Source organism: Rattus rattus, chromosome 7 (genome assembly GCF_011064425.1).
Source record: "Rattus rattus isolate New Zealand chromosome 7, Rrattus_CSIRO_v1, whole genome shotgun sequence".
NCBI classification, from domain to species: domain Eukaryota; kingdom Metazoa; phylum Chordata; class Mammalia; order Rodentia; family Muridae; genus Rattus; species Rattus rattus.
This window is the reverse complement of record NC_046160.1, coordinates 13,010,256-13,032,617: the sequence shown is the minus strand read 5'-3', so window position 1 is coordinate 13,032,617 and position 22,362 is coordinate 13,010,256. Positions and strand designations below refer to the sequence as shown.

At 39.4% G+C, this 22,362-nt stretch overlaps 1 protein-coding gene across 1 annotated transcript in view; it reads right to left on the bottom strand.

The window, feature by feature from the left end:
* Positions 1–22,097, bottom strand: part of Hnrnpll (heterogeneous nuclear ribonucleoprotein L like) — a 30,815-nt gene extending 8,718 nt beyond the window's left edge. Inside the window, exons 1-8 of the mRNA XM_032908841.1 lie at positions 21,449–22,097; positions 14,444–14,562; positions 11,634–11,871; positions 10,687–10,772; positions 9,713–9,809; positions 9,555–9,627; positions 5,490–5,561; positions 296–513 (exon numbers count right to left, since the gene is read on the bottom strand). Of these exons, the coding sequence (XP_032764732.1) occupies positions 296–513; positions 5,490–5,561; positions 9,555–9,627; positions 9,713–9,809; positions 10,687–10,772; positions 11,634–11,871; positions 14,444–14,562; positions 21,449–21,784 (1,239 nt within the window). The 5' untranslated portion in view covers positions 21,785–22,097. The remainder of the gene's footprint in view (positions 1–295; positions 514–5,489; positions 5,562–9,554; positions 9,628–9,712; positions 9,810–10,686; positions 10,773–11,633; positions 11,872–14,443; positions 14,563–21,448) is intronic.
* Positions 22,098–22,362: the final 265 nt, after the last annotated feature.

Sequence of the window (22,362 nt, the reverse complement as noted above, 5' to 3'; positions counted from 1 at the left end):
CTCACCTAACACTAGTCTAGCCATGCTTCCCACCTTTAGTGCACAAGTAGGGATTAAATTGCTGCTCTGGACTGTACGCTTTACACTGGTAATTTAAAACACATTTTTATCACTAACCAGATGACTAGCAATATCCAAGTGTTATTGATCACTAACCATTGCTGTAGTCTATGCATGTTAGGCTTATATGAGTTATTAGTGAAAAAATTTAGATGTTCCTGATTAAAGTATGTGTAGCATTTTCTGGATTACCACTAGATATTCCACCCAAATAAACTGAGAAAATAAAATGTACCTTTTCAATATTTCCATACAAGCAGAATAGGTTGAAGACTCTTGAACAATTCATTTTGAGCTGATGTAACCCACTAACCATTACGACGGAACCAGATGGGCTTCCTCCATGCATGTAAGAGGAAGAGGCTTGAGGTAATGGATAAGCAACAAGTTCAGGTGTATCTCTAGAGCCCATTCTGTAACGACTTGGTAAAGGCAATAGCGGACCGTGCGATCCTGTAAAGAGGACCAAAAAATAAATAAGTAAAACACACATTTCCATTTATAAAAATTAGTAGATACACTTTACTAAATAAAAATCCAGGACCTTGTGTATGCTAAGCAAGGATTCCAACCCAAATTAAATCCTCAAAATTAGTTTCATGGACATCAAAAACAAACAAAATATCCTCAAGTATACAAATACTTAAATATATACAGGAAACAAATCAAATCAGCACTTGCATGTACCACACCCAACAGACTTAGCTATACCTATATACAGTGGTCTGAATTTATCTTTTCAAAAGGTTTAAGACTAGGCTATAGGATAGAGAGAGCCAGTGTATATAAGTATGTGTATATATATGTACATATGATGTTTTAATTCAGCCAGACATGGCGACATACACCTATGATCCAGTACTTAGGAAGGCAAGAGGATCCACAACTGAAGGTTATCCTCAGTTACATGAAGGATAGCCTAGGTTATGAGACCCACCAACACGATAGAAAACCCACCATGTAGAGACTATTAAATCCACTGTATATAAATTACAGAAAAAACTGCCTACCTTTTAGAATAAGATACAATCAAATATAAGACTACCTTTATACACCTTATAAAATATAAGAAAAAACATTTTCAAGCCAGTGTGATGGTGTACACTTTTACTCCCAGCACTGAGGAGGCTCAGTCAAGTAGATCTCTGAGTTTGAAGCCAGCCAAAGTTAATAAGTGAGACCCTGTTTCAAACAAGCCCCCACAAAAAAGGAAAAAAAAAAAAATTTTTCTGCTCTGCAAAAAGTTGTCTCCTTAAATACATTGTATTTTCATTAAAATAAAGACTAGAATTCATTACTTAGTTCTTCATCTATACACAGGTCTTCTATCATTCTCCACTAATACTTCATTTAGTGTGTGTATGTGTGTGTCTGTCTATGATGTTTGTCGTATGATAAAGATAGAAAAAAGGACAACTTGCAGGAATCTGTTCTCTCATTCTACCATGTGGGTTCCAAGAATCAAATTCAGGTTTTTAGTCTTGGCAGCAAGTGCCTTCCTTACCCACTGACCCATCTCCCAGGTCTGAAATCTTTTTTTCTTTTTTTAAAAGGGGAGCTGGAGAAATGGCTCAGTGGTTGGGAGTACAAACTGCTCTTCCAGAGGACCCACATGGCAGCTCAAAATTGTCTGTAATTCCAAATCCAGGGAACCCGACACCTTACAGGCATACATACAGGTAAAACACATTAAAAAAAAAAAACCAAAAACAATAACAACAACAACCAAGAACCCAGCAGAAAATATCTAAAATTCTAATGGAATATCCCGCCCCACACTACATCTCTTAACCTGAGTAATCTTCATTTCAAAATCAATTTGCTAAATTTAAGAGTTGCAATTTATGGGTTTTGCGTCTACAATTTCATTTTCAAGCTTTTTCTTTCTTTTTTTTTTTTTTAAAGATTTATTTATTCATTTATTATATATAAGTACACTGTGCTGTCTTCAGATACACCAGAAGAGGGAATCGGATCTGTTTACAGATGGTTGTGAGCCACCATGTGGTTGCTGGGAATTGAACTCAGGACCTCTGGAAGAGCAGTTGGGTGCTCTTAACCGCTGAGCCATCTCCCCAACCCCCTCAAGCTTTTTCTTAAGTGTGTAACAGAATGGAACAATTGTATAGAAACTGAGGTACTATAAGTGGGCAGAGAATAACAGTTTAATTAAGAAAAATCCAGGGGTTGGGGATTTAGCTCAGGGGTAGAGCGCTTGCCTAGCAAGCGCAAGGCCCTGGGTTCAGTCCCCAGCCCCGAAAAAAAACGCAAAAGAAAAAAAAAAATCCAGAAGCAGCAGCTAGGCTGGAAACCTACAGTGCACAAACCCAGGGACTGAAGAGAGGCCAACAGTGGTCAGGAGAGCTCACTGCTCTCCCTGAGTGCCGGCCTGGGTTTAGTCGGTTCCCAGTCAAGCACTGCACTAGTGGCTATAGCTTCAGTTCCAGGGGATCTCATACATTCTGGCCTCTTCGCACATGTGATACACATAAACCCATGCAAGCACACACATTTTAAAAAAAAAAGACAAAAGAATCCTCTTGTATATAGATGAATAAATAAAAATAAACCCTAAACATCTAGGGTTCTCCTAAGCTAGTGGTTACAGAAGCATAGTCTAGAATGTACACAGAGGTGCAATAAACACCAAATCTCAAGCTGTTTCCTCATTTTAAAAGGAAAACTTATCATTAGCTCTTTTCTTCTTTGTCTCTTTTTTGGTAGGACTTTGATCGATATTTGCATAGACATTATTCAGATTATATTGTCTCCCTGTCATGAGCATTTGCTTATGCCACAATGATACTTCACTAAAATCACTATTCCTTTCCCTGCCTGTGGACAGTGAAAAGACCGGCAGCAGAGAAGCAGATAAACTTCCACTGAGTTTGAATTGGACAAAGCTCATAAATGTTGATGAAATACAGGTTAAGTAACAAGCACAACCAGTACAAGAGAATAAGTAAGATTTTAACTATGACCATTAGTCACCAGAATTAAATTATCTACACTACTTAGACTGTTGTGTATAGCTATCAGCCCTAAAGAGTAGGTGCAAGTCTTGATGCTTTAAAAATACTAATGTTTCATATAATCAACTTATATGGAAAAGTGCTATAAATGGCATTACGAACATTCTGAAATCATTTCCTATCTTTCAAAATACTGATCCAGGAGCTATATCCAAAAATGCTAGCATCAGCATGCAAGTGCTTGAAGCTCACTGTTGGAAGTGTAGCTCAAAGCCAGCCTGGTTTATACTGCAAGTTCCAGGCCAGTTGGAGATCTACAATAGTGAGACCATGTCTTTACACAAAAAATAAGAATAAAACACTGTGACGGTATAAAATTTATTCTGATAGAGCAATGAATAAATTTAATCGAGTTTAAAATATGCACCTAACTCATTTTAGATCAATACCTAGAAATATCTATGATGTAATCACAAAATACAAATAAAGCGGTTCTGCTTAACTGCTGCTCTGAAGGTGTTCAGCTGTGATCTGCACATCTGTAAAATCTCAGGATCCTCAGGACATACTTGTCCTCTTTGCACTTCATCTTATTTCTCTTTTTTATTTAGTCTCTGTCCTCCTAAGCCCATGAGCTTTCTTCTCTTAGGAAGCAGAACAAATTCATCTCCAAGTTCGATACCTTAATGATGCATCTAAGAATGGATGAACGCACACAACCCAAGACAACGGTCTCCTGAAGGCACGCTCGCCATCTCCACAACCCTCTTTAGCGCCTATCACTCCAAACTGCACACTTCTCTTCACATAAGCCATATTTAAACATTTACTCACAAATAATAAAGTCAAGCAAAGAATTTCACAACAGGCTTTTATTAAGTAAAAGGTTTTAATACAGTATCTATTTGTCTATCTAATTCTTTTCAGTAAAATATGTGATAACAGAATACTATTCCTCAAAACCTAGTCAAAGGAAATAGTTTCAATACTACAGAAGAATTCCTTGGTTTTCACTTATCCTTTTGAATTTTTCTAGCTACTCTAGCAAATGTTTAACCAGGTTTTAGCCTTCAGGTGACTATCATTAATGCATTTAACACCATAATTAATAATGGGATCCTTCTGTAATACACAGCACAACAGGCTTCTACTCAGTGTTTCTTTACTGCAGAAACACAATTATGCATATACTCCTAAGCTATAGAAACCAAAATATCATACCAGGCCAGTAAGACGGCTCTATGGGCAAGAGGTGCCTACGACCAAGCCTAACGACCCAAGTTCAATTCCTGGGTACCACATGATGGAAGAACTAAGTCCTCTGACCTATTCACTGGCATGACCACACAAAATAAAAATGTAATAAGAAAAACTTTTTTAAAAAAAGGACTGTACAACACTTAATGTTTCAACTTTCTGTGCTACTAAAAGACACTGAAATTTTATCAGACATAAGAAATACAATTTCAAACTTTTCAAGAAGACACTGGCTATTCTTCCAGAAGAACTGGGTTTATTCCCAGCACTCCATGCAGGCAGCTTACAATTGTCTAACTCCAGGTCCAGGAGACCCAACACACTCTTCTGGCCTCTTCATGTACCCGGCATATACACTATGCATGTAGCATATATATACATGCAGGCTAAATACTCATACATATAAAAAATAATTTAATTAAAAAAAGGAAATATAGCCAGTAGCTAAAACTCCAAGAATGGTCATAAAATGTGAAAATAATTTGTAAAGAGAACAACCAACTTTATGATAAATCTAAACACTTCACAAAACATATCAACTTTCTTCCACCTTAAAAAAAAAATCAACTTTTCCACTTTGAAGCACAGACTACAAAAAGTTAACAACTACAACAACTAACACCTGAAAATTAAAAAAATATTGTTAAACAATGTATAGTCAATTAACACAATATTTAGTAACAACTCTCAACTTCTGTTTCCAAGAATAATCTGAAGCCTAGATTTCTCCCAAAGAAAATTATCCTTCTGAATTTTGTAATATCAAAATTCCAACCTAATAAGAGGTTTCAAAAGTGGAATTAAATACAAACAAATTTAAGCAAAGGCAAACACCAACTGTAAGGCTAAGCATCTATACATGGAACCATGCTTCTCTCCATCGCCAAATGAAGACGCACTTGCTAGGCAGTAGTGCCCTCTCTGCTCCTCTAAGCCAGAGCTCCTGACAATTCAAAACCAATCACCAAACAAACAAAAAGTGTCCACTCCCCCAACCAATAGTTCTCAACTTATTCACAAATTACTTCATGTACCAATATCCTAAGAAAACAAAGGTTTTAGACAACTTGAAAATAAACTACAACAGGCGGTTAGGAGCGAAGGGAGAAAGACAGACAAGAAACAGAGCATTTTTCATCAGAAACGCAAATGTTCTGGTGGTTGATCTATACTACCTTCCTTCTGCCTTGACACACTTACCATAGCCATCATGTCTAAACGAAGAAGGATGATCTCCCAAAATGGCTTGCCTCTGGCGACCCTTTCCTCTATCTGACACAAAAGTAGAAACATGATTTTAACAATTTTGATCCAAGTACTTAACAGAATTTTCACATGGGAAACACCCATTCAAAACATCCATATACTTCATAAAAGAAATATGACTCCTGGTTAATTTTAAACATCCATTCATATCCAATTTAAATACAAACACCAAAAGTTTAAGAAAACAATTCTATCTAACAAATTCCACTGAAAATTATGTTCTTGATAAATGCCAAATACAATCACACTTTCAGATGTAAAAGATTAGATGCTTTGCAGGAAGTGAATGTACACACTGCCAGAGCTTGACACTGTACAGAAGGCTTTACCAATACATGTCTTTAAAACAAGCTTTAAGTGCAGTACTTTGAAAGACAGTACCTGAATCATACTATTAGCTTCAACAGCAACACATTTTCAAAGTGGGCTTCTTTCAAGAAGTTTCAGCATAAGCCAACAACAACCTGTATTACATGGTTTCACAATCAGTAAACACAGAGTATTTTATATGTACATACACATATTTACAAACACCTACTGACTTGAGAGCTGAAAATTTGCACATCACTGGCTTATGTTGTATCATAATAGGTCATTTTCTATTGACCATAACATCAAGCAAAGTATGAGCAACCTCCAAGTTTAAATGCCAAGATAAACCTAAGCAAGGGGGCTACATTATTGGATGGGAATACTACAATACTCTAGAGATAATTTTTATTCTAGCTATATTTTCAAAACGGCATGCCAATTTCCTCAAATGTTATTTGAGAGATCATTTTAAAAAATTACTTCCAGGTTTCCCAAATAGGAGAATGGCTGTAAAATTTCAAATCATCATATAATACTTTTAGAAGTTTGCTGATTGAATTATAGTATCCAAAATATCCTTAGTCACCTAAACAAGCAAGGTTTATGGAGGATGAGAAATGCTTTAACTCATGTCAGCCTAGAGAAGTCTATTTTTACTTACCCATTGAAAGGGACTGAAGGGGACATCTAGTTCAACTTTTATTCAATTAAACTAACTCTTATCCATCCCTTTTAGCCACTGCTTAACCAATACCAGCAATAAGGTGTTCACTATCTTCTTTACATTTACGGATAAGCTAAATTTCAAGAAAATCATTTTTTACACAGAATAGGAACTCATATCCCCCCCCATATTCTAATGTATTTAAAATCTTATACTTTGTACTTAAACAGTCTTCCAAATGCTCTTGAACACTTAACGACCTGACCTCAATCACTGCTTCTCCAGGCTAAAAAAAAATTTTTTTAACATAGATTCCACCATTTTCCAATATTGGTCTCAATCCTCCAGTCTGTTGATTCCTAAGCTAAATTGTCTGCTCGGGCAGACCACTAAACACTAAATTCAATTCCTCATTTCTTATAAGAACCATAATGTTTTCATGAATTTAACTGTTCAGGCTAAGGATTCTCTGTAATAAAATAAAATGTAATCATGTTTTTAAAACTGAAATTGTATTTTAATGAGTTTATAGTAAAAATATATGAAGATCTTGTCTTTCTTTTATTACTGTTTGTCTTGTTTTTGAGACAGCGTCTCATAGCTCAAGTAGACTTCAAATTCCTGACTCTGCCTCCACTTCCCAAGTGCTGGGATTATAGGCAGGCACCACCATATCTGGCTCTCCATAAAGGTCTTTTGACAAAGCAAACAAATAATTTTAATGATCTGTCAACTTAAGTCAAGCTTAAATCACTACCGAAACTATGTTTATGTTTATAAGCTGCAAGTCTAGCCAGAAAGCTACCTATCAATAACAAATTAGAGTAAGAGTATTTTCTTTAAAAGCATAAATTACTTTACTTGCTTAATTATTTTTTATTCATCAAATATCTACTTTATACATTTCTAAATAGATTATCTAACTAGAATTCCATACCAAAAAAAAAAAGCTGGCTCTGTGAAAATTCAGACCTTTTAAAAGAATACACAATGTTAAAATGTATTAATGTTTTGCTGGATGCAATGGCCAGCATTTAATCCTGCATTCTGAAGGCAAGCTACCCTGGTCTACAGAATGAGTTCCAAGACAGTCAGGGCTACACAGAGAAATCCTGTCTTGAAGTCCACCCCACTAAGAAAGAAAAAAAGAAAAGGAAGGAAGGATGGAAAGGTAGGTAGACAGGTTAAGTCAGACCAAGCAAGTTTATGGTGTTTGTTTTCAGTAACTGTTAGTGGTCAGAAGTAAGAGATTTCTCATCAACCATTTGTCCTCTTGTTTGAGTTCTTAAGGATTTGGTTTCCAGTATTGGATTCAACTGTATCAAACACAGACCAAGCAAATTTCCATAAGTATCAAAAACTGGGGGGGAGGGGGGTGTCTAACAAAGCTACATTTCATAAAACAAACCTATTTATAATTAATTCCATGCATAGGATGAAATGATTTCCTGGACCTGAGAGCAAAACAAGTCAATCTTAGTATCTGAACATTCAAAGGATCACACTGTGTTTTACTCTCTTTCCTTTGGCTTAAGTACATGTACCATAGAGTACCTACTGCTCAAGATATTTTGGATGGTATTTTCTAGCTAACTTTATAGACACATTCATCTTGAGTTTTTCTAATATGTAGTTCACTGTTAATATTGTAGTTGAAATGTAGCCAATACTGAAGCCCCCTTGTTTTTACAAGATTGACATTTTAATTTGTATATTCCAAAATTACCAGTTACTTAACAAATTATCAGTGAAATCTATGCTTGTGAAATTTAGCATTTATAGGCTATTGGTGGAAATGCATTTCAAACGAAATGCTTTTAATATTCAGATTTACCAAGTTTAGAAATTATCTATCTTGAAAAGGACACGTCATTTTCACCTATATTTGAAATGTCAAATTTTCTCGTTACACAAATTAACATAAGTAAAAAAACCCTTGTTACAAAATGTGACAACTTATAAACAACCACTTACAAAAGTCAAACCACACAGAAAAACATCTTTTACATATAATACACCTTTTCATTTTGTTAAAACCTTTGTTCATGTTCATAATTAGGAAAAACCAAAAACAATAACAAAGTAAACTTAAATGAGACAAATGTGTATTTTTTGTGCTAAGGATCAAACACAGGGGTGTATGCATGCTAAGCACATGCTTTACATCACTGACCTGTTTCTCCCCAGACAAATGCACACCTTTCTAATCCACATATCTTTAATGTTTGTGTGCATTGCTTAAGCATTACCAACTCCCAAGGTCTGCAGATAAACTGACCCCTGGTTAAAAACCAATTAACAATTTAAAATCTAAGCTGAAAACAGTTACATCAATGGGCAGTGAACTTTAACAACATTGCATAAAGTCTAGTTTTCATAAAAACGTCTACAGCTGAAACCTTAAGGGAAATCCGATCAGTATACATACAACTTGAATAAATGGGCACAGTCTATCATGGTGTTCGTCCCATGCAAGTCTGAAGTACTGTTAAATGTCGTCCTTTAAAAACTTGGGGTGATGATGCATGTAGTATGCAGTCAAGGTGAATTGCAAGTCTGAGTTTTTCAGAGGGCTTTTGCTGATGCCGATGTTGTGCATGATGAAGTGTAGAGTCAGCCTGCCGGAGTCCTCTATCCTTCTTAATGCCTCGTCCAGCTTGGGGGAAAAGTCCTTCCATAGAGAAGCAGTGTGCAAGTTTGCAGTTTGTAAGGAATATTCTGAATCAGTTTCCTCTCCTCCAAAGAGAGAGAGCTGCTTGGAGAAATGCAAGTCCTTGAACTGCGGGCGTGCCTGTATGTGAGGGCTCCTTGTTGAACTAAATATAAATAAGCTCAGCAGGTACCAGTAGGGGGCACTAATGTCCAAGGTTAATTTCCAGCATTACACGGGATTTTGTAACAAAAGCATTCAGCAACAAGATTTCCATTTTAATTAACTAGCTCATCTCAGAAAAAAAAGAATGCAAATGCTTGTAAGTTTCTCAGCAGATCTCAGTACATTCTAAAATTCGTAAAATACCTACCTCGTCTTCCCAAATAAGGTTTAGTGTAGTCCCAACTGTCATTGTCATTCCTAATAACATTTAGACGAGTTGGCTGTTGAAAGTGAAGATAAGTATGTTTAAATTGAATACCCAAGTATAAATATTTCTTTGGTAGAGTGTTGAAAAGAAATACTTACCCTTGCATATTCAATTTTTAGTGTGCAACATCCGGCATATATATCAGCTCCATTGAGTGCTGCTTTAGCTTTCTGGGCACAAAGGACCGACTCAAATGTAAGGCTTCATTAAGGAAATGTGGCTGAAGGATTCCTAAATTTAGTTATGCTTCATTCCCAAGAAACTAAAAGATAACCAAACTAACTATGTTTCTGGGAATGTTTTTCTAAATAAAATTTCTAAGTAAATCTTTATTTAATAAAGATTTATTTTAAAGAGTGAGAATAACAAAGAAAATTTAACATGATTAATGTTACCCACATAAATCCTTCCAAATAACTAGAAGGTCTGTACAGTAGAGAATGGAATAAGTTCTATCTCCCTAGAGAAGGTCAATCTATAACTATGAAGCACAAAATTACTTTACTCTTAAAGAACAGGTCCAAGGAAGTAACACAGTTGTCAGAGTACTTGGACTAGCATGTAGAGCCCGTGGGTTCAACCCTCAGTATCTTGGGGGACTATTTTATGGTACAAAGTTACCAAAACAGTAAAATTCCCTTTAAGTACTGCAATTCCATCTTTTAAGCAGGGTGTGGTGATGCACACCTTTAATTCCAACACTCAAAAATGGCCCATCTCTGAACTGATGATGGCCAGTCAAAGTTACACAAGACCCTATTTCAAAGTAAGAAAACAAACAAAACTTAAGATGCTCTAAGATAAAATAAAACATGTGCCTAAAATGTTCAAGAAGGGGCTGAAGAGAGCCCTGACTGCTCTTCCAGAGGACCTGAGTTCAATTCCCAGCAACCACATGGTGACTCACATCCGTCTGTAAGAGATCTAATGCCTTCTTCTGGTTCTGTCTGAAGACAGGACAGTATACTTTAATAAACAAATCTTTAAAAAAAAATGCTCAAGAAGAAAAAAATATCATTATGAATTACAAACACTTCTATACATCAATAACACATTTACAAATAAAGGATATTCAACCATTGCTTGTATCCCATTTCTCTTGAATATAACAATACGCTGTACTTTTCCAACAGGGTTGCATACAGTATATAGAACATCCTATGAAGAAAAAAAAAAGTATTCATTTTTTACATTTAGAAAAACATTAAAATTATATTTAATTTTGTTTTATCTAAAAAGTAAAACTTTACAAGACATCATTTCTCTTAATTACTAAACTGGTTTTAAAAAGGATCTCATATAGTTCTAACTAGTCATGCTGACCAAGATAGCCTCAGTTTTGCCTCCTGGGTGCTAGAATCAGAGGCATGTCCCACCATACCCAGCTGTTAACCACTTTTTTAAAGGGCAAAGAGTGAGGCTAGAGGAGCAGTTCTCAACTTTCCTAATGTGACCCTTTAGCACAGTTCCTCATGCTGTCTTGACTCCCAACCATAAAATTATTTCATTGCTGCTCCTATCTGTAATTTTGCTTCTGTTAAGAATCATAATGTAAATATCTGATATGTGACCATGTGAAAGGTTGAGAACCACTGGGCTAGAGGTAGCTCAGACCCTGATTAGAGTTCCAGCAACACAACAGCTAGCAACCAACCATCTGTAACTCCAGTTCCAGGGGGATTTATGATGCTCCCTTATGGCCTCTAAGGAACTACACACGTGGTGAACAGACGTACATGCAGGCAAAACACTCATACACAAAAAATAAAAATATTGAAAAAGAAAATCTAAGCATGTTGTTGCACATCTTAAATTCTAGCACTTGGGAAGCCAAGGCAGGCAGATATCTGTAAGTTCCAGACCAAACTGGTCTACATAGCACGTTTAAGGCCAGCCAGGGCCACATAATGAAAATGTGTCTCAAAACAAAGGAAAACAACAGAAACAAAAACTAGCTAGCAGATAAGAAAACTACACGTTAGTTGTTATAGAGGAAGTCTGTTTTACTGACATACATACCACTGTAATTGGATAAAGAGGATTCTGAATAGAGAGCAAGAGGACTTTGTTGCCCCCTGAAGGATCGTCAGTGTTTCCTGGCCGAGTGATTCTTTTACTTGTAGAGTAGTTGAAGAAAGCCTGCTGGCCAGCAATGTACACAGGCACATCTGCAGCAAATGTCACACACTCTTTGGCACTATCTATATTTTCAAACTCCACTAGAGCCTGTCGTTTAAATGGCATCATCATCACATAGCTGAAAAGGAAGAAATATCAAAATACAACATCATTTATTCTCAGTCACATAAAAGCAGACGTTAATCCCCTCAAATGAAAGCGTATTCATCTCATGTCCTACTCAAACCCAATCCCATTATCAATCACTGATACCTCTCCAGCAAAACAATAGAAAACATCAAGACACAGAAACAAAAACTCCAAAGCCAGCAAGAAAAACCCATACTTAAACAGCAGGAACAGCTGGGTATGGAGGAACAGCTGTAATCTCAGCTCTCTGAAGTGAGGCAGAAGGGGACTTCAAGTTCAAAGCCAGTCTCAAAAAAGAAAATAGCAGAAACACCCACAAACAGTAACTAAAAATTATTTCTATATTATTTTATTAAAAACAGATAACTAGGAGCAACCATAGATTGACCAAAGTTCATATAAGTAATTTACCCCCAAATACTTTTAAAAGTCCATGAAAACACAATGGAAGAATACAATAATCATGGTTTAACTATGAACAGGAGGATGTTAATTTACTTTTGAAAATATATTTAAGAGGAATACATTTTAATTGACAAAATGAATGATAAATGGAGAGGTCCCAGCACTCAAGAGGCAAAGCCAGGAATATCTCTGTGGATCTGAGGTTGGCCTGGTCTACACAGTGAGTTCCTAGCCAACCAGGGCTATATTATACAACTCTGTCCAAAAGAAAAAGAAAAAGAAAAATCACACACAGTGCATGTTTTACAACTGTAACAGGAGAAACAACATATTCCCAACTGACAGGAATAAGAACTTTCAACTGTCTTAAAATACAATCAACATGGTTTAATCATATCAAAAAGCAAACACATCAAGCCAGGCAGTCATACCACTCTGCTCAACAGATAGATAACAGATAGATATCCAGGACCTACAGCTTGTTAGAAACTGACAAACAGTAACAAATAATACAACAAACAGTAACAAAACAATAACCTACACATCAATTCATAATTCGGTAAACTGCTACCTTCTTCATTTATAAAACTTCAGAGTAATAGGGTTACCACACGCAAACTGCCTGGCAAGCAGCCTGGCATACTATAGGATCTCACTCACTCCGGAAGATTACTCTATTTTCTTCAGAACCTGCCACGCCCAATTTTATATCCTAAGAGGATAGAAACGGAACCTGGCACAGAGCAGGCTATTAAGAGTATATGTTGACCTAGGAGGTTGGTTGGCTATCCCCACCTATATCACTAAAAATTAAACAGTGAAACAGGTCTTGAATTTAAAACTATAGCAACTATAAGTACAACTCTAAATATTTCTTATAGAAGTAAATTCCTCAATCAAGTTTTTAAGTTTTTTTTATATGAAAAAAATATAGGAGCTGGAGAGATGGCTCAGCGGTTAAGAGCACCGACTGCTCTTCCTGAGGTCCTGAGTTCAAATCCCAGCAACCACATGGTGGCTCACAACCATCTGTAATGGATCTGATGCCCTCTTCTGGTGTGTCTGAAGACAGCTACAGTGTACTCATATACAATAAATAAAAATCTTTAAAAAAAAAAATTAAAAAAAAAAATATATAAACCCTAGAATCAGGTTTGTTATTTTATAAAAGGGGTGGTGAAATGGCCCTGCAATTAAGAGCATGGCCTATTATAGATTTGGTCATAATAAATCTGCTTTCTAGCTAGGCGCAGTGGCACATACTTTTGCTCCCATTCAGAAGGCAGAGGCAGATGGAGTTCTGTGAGTTTCAGCCATCCTGGTCTACATAGCAAGTTCCAGGGCAACCAGGGATATATACAAACCCCATCTCTTAAAAACAAAGAGTTCTCTCTACCCAAAATAAGACACTAACTAGAAGCAAACTCAAGAGTTACTAGACAGTGACTTTGTATGAAGACAGGAAGAGGAGAATTTAAACGGCACAGACATTTCAATATATACTTATACAGCCTGGTGAAAAATTTTTTTTTAATCTTTAAAAAGAATTAATGAGAAAGACCAAACAAAAAACCAAAAGGGCATGAGGAGTCAATATCTCAATACCATGAAAATTTTTACCTACTAACTTGTTGAATGGCTGGCACCTACAAATCACAAATCACCCCAGGAAGGTTAAAACAAGCTTAAGGCTCAGCAGCAGAGTGAATTCAACCTCTAGCACCAGAACACAAAGGGTAATAACAAGCTTAGAAGTTTCCAAAGGGGGGCTGGCAAGACCTCTCACTGAGTAAATCACGCAGTGCAGAGACTTGACTCCCTCAAATTGTCCTCTTACCTCCACACACTATAAGTAAAATGTAAAAACTTAAAAAAAAAAAAAAGGTTCCAAAGACGGCAGACACCCGTAATTCTAGCACTCAACAGGCTGAGATAGGATGAATACAAGTTCCAAGCTGGCCCTCCTTTGAGAGGAAGTGCTCCCTTTCCAAAAAAAAAAAAAGAAAAGAGGTAAGAGGTTCTTTTTCATAGCAAAGCATACGCACAGGCAAACAATACAAACGATCAACTCAAAGCCTCAAAGCGAGCAATCAAGCAAGGCTCGGCGTGCCCTCCCATATTATTTTCAATGTCTATGAAGTCTCCATTCTCCTTACCATATTGTCCCAAATTTCTCCAGTGCCTCCACAAGGTCAGCTTCCACAACGGATTCACAGAGCCCTCGAACATGAACAACAGGAGAAACAGAAACTTTATGATGACTTCCACCTCCCTCCTAGGGAAGAGAAAACAATTTCCTGTTAATTTTAAAAGTCTAAACTACATCTTGCAGTAAATTCAACTCTACATTATAAAGCAAATACACACATTTAAAAAAGAAAAAGTGACAAGTTAGCAGAAGGACCTGAAGACAAATTGAATATTTGATTAGAAATTTTTATTTCTAGTAAGCTCCTAAACACACACACACACACACACACACACACACACACACACACACACACACACACACACACGCTCTCTCTCTCTCTCTCTCTCTCTCTCTCTCTCTCTCTCTTCTCTCTCTCTCTCTCTCTCTCCAAACCTTGGTTTTTCAAGGCACGGTTTCTCTGTATAGACCAGGTTGGTCTCAAACTCTGGGATATGCCTGTCTCTGAAATTTTCATTTCTAAAAAAGAATGCTCGAGACCAGCAGGTCAGCTCCGTGGGTAAAAGGCACAGGCACTTGCCACCACACCTGACACCAAAGTTCAATCCCTAAGACCCATATAATAGCGGAAGGAGGGAATCGTATGCACAAAATACATTTCTTTAAAAAATGTTCAAGCCAGGAAGGGAGATACAGTAACAGGCAATATTTTACTTACTGAAGTAAGTGGTAGGCTCATGAGTGATTTTTGTCTTACATAATATATAATGAATAAATTTACAGCTATCTCACACTCAATATTGTTTGTACCCCCTTGGGGGGTTTCTATCCCTGCATTTTATATCTAGATAAATAGACATTTTTCCCCTTAAACTACAAGAAATAGGGTTGTGGGCATCACAATAGTTCCTCCCTAATTAGCTCAACATTCCTAATAATGATTTTTTACATAACCTTTATCATCTTCATAAGACAAAAATAAGTGGCTGAGGTAAACCTAAGTGTCTGTTTTCATATTTCTCCAACTACCTATCATATCCCTTCCAACTGCACTTTTTAGTCTATTATAAAATTCACCTTCTGAATTCAGTTTTGTCTCTAGAGTCTCCTCCCTCTTACTTTATCTTGGCATAACTTTTTTTTTTTTTCCCCCAGAGCTGAGGACCGAATCCAGGGCCTCGCGCTTGCTAGGCAAGCGCTCTACCACTGAGCTAAATCCCCAACCCCTTGGCATAACTTTTGAAGAGGCCTTTAACTTTGCCAGTTTCTTTCTAAGAATTGTCCATCATGAATAATAACTATGATGAATACAGTGCAAAAAAATGGCTAGTTTTCAAATTGATTTTTCTCACAAAAATGAATTACAGAGCAACATTTGAAAATCTCTCGTAAGAGATCACTGACTATGTACAGTGAAGTCATTCCCTGAAAGCTGAGGGACATGAAAATGTTAATGCTGACTTGGTCTATGTATTATATACAAATCACAACTCTGCAACACACGAATGTACTCTTATTGTGTCAAGGAAAAATTTTTAAAAGAATTGATAAAAGAGAAGCTAGAAAATACTAAATATAGTGTTTGGGGGAAAGGTGATTTTTCTCAACCTCAAGGCAAAAAACCCCTCATACTCCTTGTACTTCTTTATTCCCACTCAATCTATGATTATCTACCTTGGTATTTCTAACTTTAATTACATACCCATACATACTTCTGTTTGGGACAGGGTCTTACTACATAGCCCTGGCTAGCCTAAAACTCATTAACTTTATTTCTGGGGAGTATACTACTCTGCCACACCCATCTTTAACATGAAAACTTCCTACCATTCACTTTAAAACAATTAAAATTCCAGTTATTTCCAACTGAAAAGCTGACAATTCATCTTTTCAAACTGTATTTCTATCATTCCAAGGCTTAGGTTTTCTATCCTCCATTCTACCCCCAAATAGTAACTTTTTAAAGAAAAGCTCTCATGCATCTAAGGCTAGCTTCAAACTTGCTATGTAGCAAAAGATGACCTTAAAACTTCTGATCTTCAAGCTAAGATTATAGGTATGCATCAAAATATCGTTTATGCAGCATAGGAAATCAAACCCACCATTTCACACACACAAGGCAAGCACAAATTTAGCTAGATCCCAACCATTAACACTCTTCTTAAATCACCATTTTCTCTATTTGTCATATAGCTGTGACAAGAAATCTGAACTTTTCTGCAGCACAGAGCCTCTTTTACCTACCTAAAATCAGGTAGGCAGGCAGGTAGGCAGGCAGGCAGGCAGGCAGGCAGGCAGGCAGGCAGGCAGGCAGGCAGGCAGGCAGGCAGGCAGGCATCTTTCATGCTAGGCAAGCAGTCTACTGCTGAGTCTTACATCATTATCCTACTTCCTGATTTTTAAACTAGTAGGTAAGTGAGTATTGATAATCCCTACCTATATCCCAACTAAACTGATGTGGTAGCAAACACCCCCAATCCCATCACTCACATCACCAGCATCCATGGTTCGAGGCCAGGCTATGTACCTATTAATACGTTTAGCATGTGTTCTCCAGCTTAAGGAATCATTTTTAAATCTTTTCTCTTACAGCAGTCTTTTCATTTCTATAGCTAGGCTGTTGTTTTCTATTATTTCTCGACCTCAAAATAATATTCCAAGTGTATATACTGAGTAAATGCAACATACACATTTTTTAAAAAACAATTTTCAATCCCTTCTTTGGACAAATTGGGTCAAACTATAAGGGAAGCTCAGTGGGTCCCTACTAACAGTTCAAGGCTGCTCTGGTCATACCCATGCTAATCAATAGCCACTCAAGGGCAGTCTCAAAGACAAATTCTCACAAGTCAATCAAACTGTTCGATATGGCTAGTCTTGAAAATCTTGGTCCATTTTACTGTTTCACTACCTTGCAAGTCTACTCATTAAAATTTGAAAACTCTAAATATTTATCTTATTAACAAATTACCTAACCTTTATGGTTTTTGGCTGTTTGGGCACTTTCTTTCCTTTGGGGGCTTCTATTTGGGCAATGTGCTCACTGTTATTTTGGCAGTAACATGGAGCCAAGGCTAACTTCAAACTCATAATGCAGCTAAGGCTAGCCTTTTACTGATTATCTTGCCTCTTCCCAACTGCTATGGCACCCCTGACCTTTCTTGGTTTTCTGAGATGGGTCTGTAGCCCAGGCTAAGCTCCAGCTTCCGTCCATTTAGAAGTATCAGAACTGCTGGGATTACAGACATGTGCCACTGGCTTTGTTTTCAGACACCGTTTTGCCCACCATATTGCCCAGTCTTGTCTTGATCTCCTAGGCTCCAGCTGTTCTCCAGATTTTTAACCTCCTGAGGAGCTGGCCTATCTATCACTGCCTGGCTATCACTCAATTTTTGATTTGCCTATTTACTCACTAGTGGAATACTTGAAAAACTTGATCTTCAAAATGACACCCCATCTTAATTTACTTTTGGTAAATAAATTGTTTTGGTAAGTGAAGCCATAACATGTGAAGGTCTAGTTTCTTTCTTAAAATTAGAAAGTTATAGAGACTAATGAAGATTATGTCTGCTAAATCTAAGAATGCTACTCAAGGGGACCAGAAAGATGGCTTTGAAGCATTGCTGCTTCTGAAGAGGACCCAGGTTTAGTTTCCAGTACCATATGGTGGCTCACGACCATCTGTAACTCCAGTTCCAGGGGCTCAGTGGCCTTCTTCTGATCTCCACAGGAACTAGGCACATACACAGTGCAGGCACACGTCTTTAATCCCAGCACACAATAGGCAGAGGAAGGTGGATCTCTAGTAAGGCCCAGGTCAGTCAAAGCTGTACAGTGAGGTCCTGTCTCAAAAGTAAATTTTAGGGGCTGGAGAGATGGCTCAGTGGTTAAGAGCACTTACTGCTCTTCCAGAGGTCCTGAGTTCCAATTCCCAGCAACCACATGGTGGCTCACAACCATCTGTTGTAATGGGATCTGATGCCTTCTTCTGGTGTGTCTGACAGCTACAGTGTACAGTGTAAAGTAAATAATCTTCAAATCAACCAATCTCAATTCTACCACCTCCCTTTCTCCCCTCCCCTCCTTCCTTTTCCCAAGTCTTGGTGAGTGAGCTCCACAGTAGTGCTTCTATGCACTGGAATTACAGGTACACCCCCAACCCGGCCTTCATATTTCTTCAAACATTGAGACCACTTTAACTGTTCCTCTTATTCAGGTTCCTCTTTAAACTTAGTTATTAAATCATCAGAAATCAAAACAGTATGAATCCTGTAAATCTTTTTACCTCACTAATTTCCAATTAGTTAAAAAGATAGTTCATAACTGTACCTAATCTGCATTTACTCTTAACAGTTTGACCACATTGTTTCTTCTATAGGCTAAGGACCAGTTAAGCTGGGCTAAACTCTTCAGTTAAATGAAAACCGTATTTCAACATGATGAAGTACTACACTCTCTACCTTAATTACAAACATGTTTCATAGCTGCAATGATTTCAAAACAGTACTGAAAAATTACAAGGAAGAGTTTTTGAAAAGGAGGGCTCAGCAGTTAAGAGCACTAGCTACTCTTCCAGAGGACCCAGGTTCAACTCCCATCACCCACACAGCAGCTCACAACTGTCTGTAATGGAGCTTCAAGAGATCTGACATCCTCACACAGGCATACAAGCAGGCAAAAGTACCAATGCACATAAAATATATATAAGTCCTTTTAAAAGTTTTGAAAATGGAAAATAAAGTCTTCATTAAACTTCACATTAGTCTATCAATTCTAGTGTTAAATTTACAAATTAATTTATTGGAGAAGTGTTGATAGGGTCAGAAACAGTTTCGCACGCTAGTCAAGTGCACCATCACCAACATCAAGCTACAGCCCTAGCTCCAGTTACACAGTTAAATGAAACAGCTCGCCTTAACCACAGAGAAATGAACAATTTGAATTTATAACTACATACATTAGTTCCTATCTTGTCCCTTAAAAGCTGCATTAATTAGTTAACTTCAGCTTCAAGCAAGGGAAGCCTGTGCAGTTCAACTTTGATATTTTACAGACTAAGAAAACTCAAGGGTATCGGTTGTCTGACTTTCTAGAGGTCACAAAAACTGTATGCTAAGATGAGACTCCTGATCAACCTCAACCCCCTGTCCAATGCCACTTCCACTGCTTGACTTGTGTTACTCATTACTTACTAGCATTCAAAACGATGTTTTTGGAACAAAATTTTTATCTTGCGTGTGTGTGTGTGTGTGAACACATGTGTGTGTGCACAACTACTTATTCATATACAAGTGAGAGGATAACATCTACCCTGTGGGTGCTGGCAACTGAAACTGTAGGTTTCCAGGCATATTAGCGAGCACTCTTCCCCACGGAGCCATCTGTCTCTTCTGACAACTTTTTAAAGTATCTTTCCGAGACACTTAAAAGACATTTCATAGTATTGTACAAACAACCAAGGCTTTTGGCAAAACATGTCTTACAACATTCCTATTTCTAAGTCTTACAATACTTGATTATGATCTTAAGACTCCATAAGAAAGTCATCATCTCCTCCTGATCTCAAAAGCCTGACAGAAAAATCCAAATAACTGCATGGAACCTTGGCTTGATCTCGACCAAAAGGCCAACAAGTTGTCCGTAAAGTTATAGAAAGAAAAAAAGATTCCTTCTTTAAAATGTGGTCAAATTTCCCCATCACATTTTATTTTTCTAATTATCAGAATTTTTACACAAAAATCCACTGGGCCAGTTGAGATGGCTCAGTGGTGAATATCTGTGGTGAATGACTGAGGTCCCAGGACTCACATGATGGAAGCCGTCCTTTGACCTCCATACTCGCCTGCATGCTCCAACACACATAACACAAATGAATGTCATTTTTTTTTCTTCAAAGGGCTGAAGAGCTCACAGTGCTCTTGCATAAAAGGCCAGAGTTTGGCTCCCAGCACCGGGTCAGGTGACTCACAACTTAACTACCTGTAACTCTACCTCTAAGGAATCCTAAGAAACTTAGGAAGCTGCCACGGGCACTTGTTATGTACCCAACACGAATAACTAATTTTTTTTTTTAATTTAAGCTAGACCAATAAAAATTCAAACTTTTGAAAGATAAGCTGCCTCTGATTAAAAGGGTCAAAACCGTTCGGATCTCTTGGATCTCTTTGTTTCCTTAAAGCCTCCAGGAGCTGAAGCTGTGGGTTGCGCTGTCCACATTCCTAGAGTCTCCAGTTAACATTTCTGATAAAAGGATTCAAGGAATGTGTGACTTACAGTTCTGAATTCATTTCCTTCTGTGGGGACAAACTTGGACGTACACAATCAATGAAGAACTCGTCATCTGAAAACCTTCTATCCGACAGCAGGGACACACTCTATCACTTGCCCACACATTTCTGTGACATTTTGTTAGTGAAGACTATCTTGAGCCATCGCCCAGCCTGAACTCCATGCCCACAAAGACTTTTCGATGGAAAGAAAGAGTTAAAATAGCAAGGGAACTGGAGTCTAGGGAGGGCACGGGGGTGTAATTCGTCATTCAATCGCTGCTTTCAAAGAGATGAGGCCATGAAAGCCTTCCCGTTATGGTGCGCCGCGTGAGGATGCTGCGGGACGAGGAGGCCGGGTCCCAGCACCGCCTCCGAGCCAGAGTTGTTCAACTAACAAAGAGCTGATCCCGCCGAGGGCGCGCGGCACAGCCTCCCGGAGCGGAAGCGACACCCGCCGCCGCCGCCCCCACCCCAAAGCCCTCCCCAAGTTCAGGGCCCGGCTGCGGACTCCCTGAGGCCCGGCACCCGAAGCCCAAGCCCGCACTCGCCGTCAGGATTCGGGAAATGTGTGCAATAAATAAGTGATAAGCCCGAGTCCCCAACCGCACGCTCGGTGTGCACGCAGCAGAATAGGAGAGGCGGGCGAGCCGGCGGCGGGCGAGCGAGCGGGCGGGCAGACGGGCAGCCAGGCCGAACCCCGCCACCGGGCCCTGCCGGAGGGACGCGGCGCCGCGCTTTGTTACCGTGGACGGGGGCATGCTCCGAGGGCCGCCGCCGCTGCCGCCTTCGTCGCCGCCGCTCCCTCTCTCATCGCCGTCGCCTTCGTCGCCTTCTTCGCCGTCGCCTTCTTCTCCACCGTCGCCTTCCTCGCCGTCGCCGCCGCCGCCGCCGCTGCCTCCGTCGCCGCCGCCGCTGTCGCTATCGCTCCCCGCCTGAGGCGTCGCTTCCTGGCGATTCTCGCTCTCCTCAGCCGAGTAGACGATCTCTCCCTCCTCCGTCTTGAGGCGCTTGGCCTGGCTTTCGAACTCCCGGTCCTCCTCGTACGTCTCCTCCTTGGGGGAGGAGGAGGTGGAGGACATGGCGGCGGTGGAGACGGCGCGGGATATGGGCCTCAGATGTCGCCGAGCAGTCCCCGCCGCGGGCTGCGCCTCCTCAGCGCGGGTCTGAGAGGCGTCGGCGTCCTCCGCGGCGCGCTCCAGGAGCCCGTGACTGAGAAGGGAGCGCGGGCTGAGGGGACGCTTCCCTTTATCTCCCAGCCAGCCTCCAGCCTCTCCCTCCGCCAGCTTCGCGGCTCCTAGCTCCGGGGGGAACGCGAAACTAAGGATGGGGCCGGGGCCGTGGCCGTGGCTTCCGGTCTTCCCTCCTCCCTAATCCGCTCCCCGCCGCTCAGGCGGAGCCTCCACCCGCCTTGACTGCTGCGGGGCGGGATCGAATCCTCAAGCCCAAGAGTTCCCGCCCCCTAGCTGAACTTTCTCCTCCTATTGGTAGGTGGAAAGTCGATCTGGCTTCCAATTGGCTGAAGGAACTGCTGGTCAAAATCCAGCCTGGACCCTCGCCTGGCTCCAGTCCGGACCGTGCAACGCCCGCTGCGCGCGACTCCGCAGCGGTTGCAGCCCCGCGGCAGTTAACGCTGTTAGGCCCTGACCGCAGCCGAGAG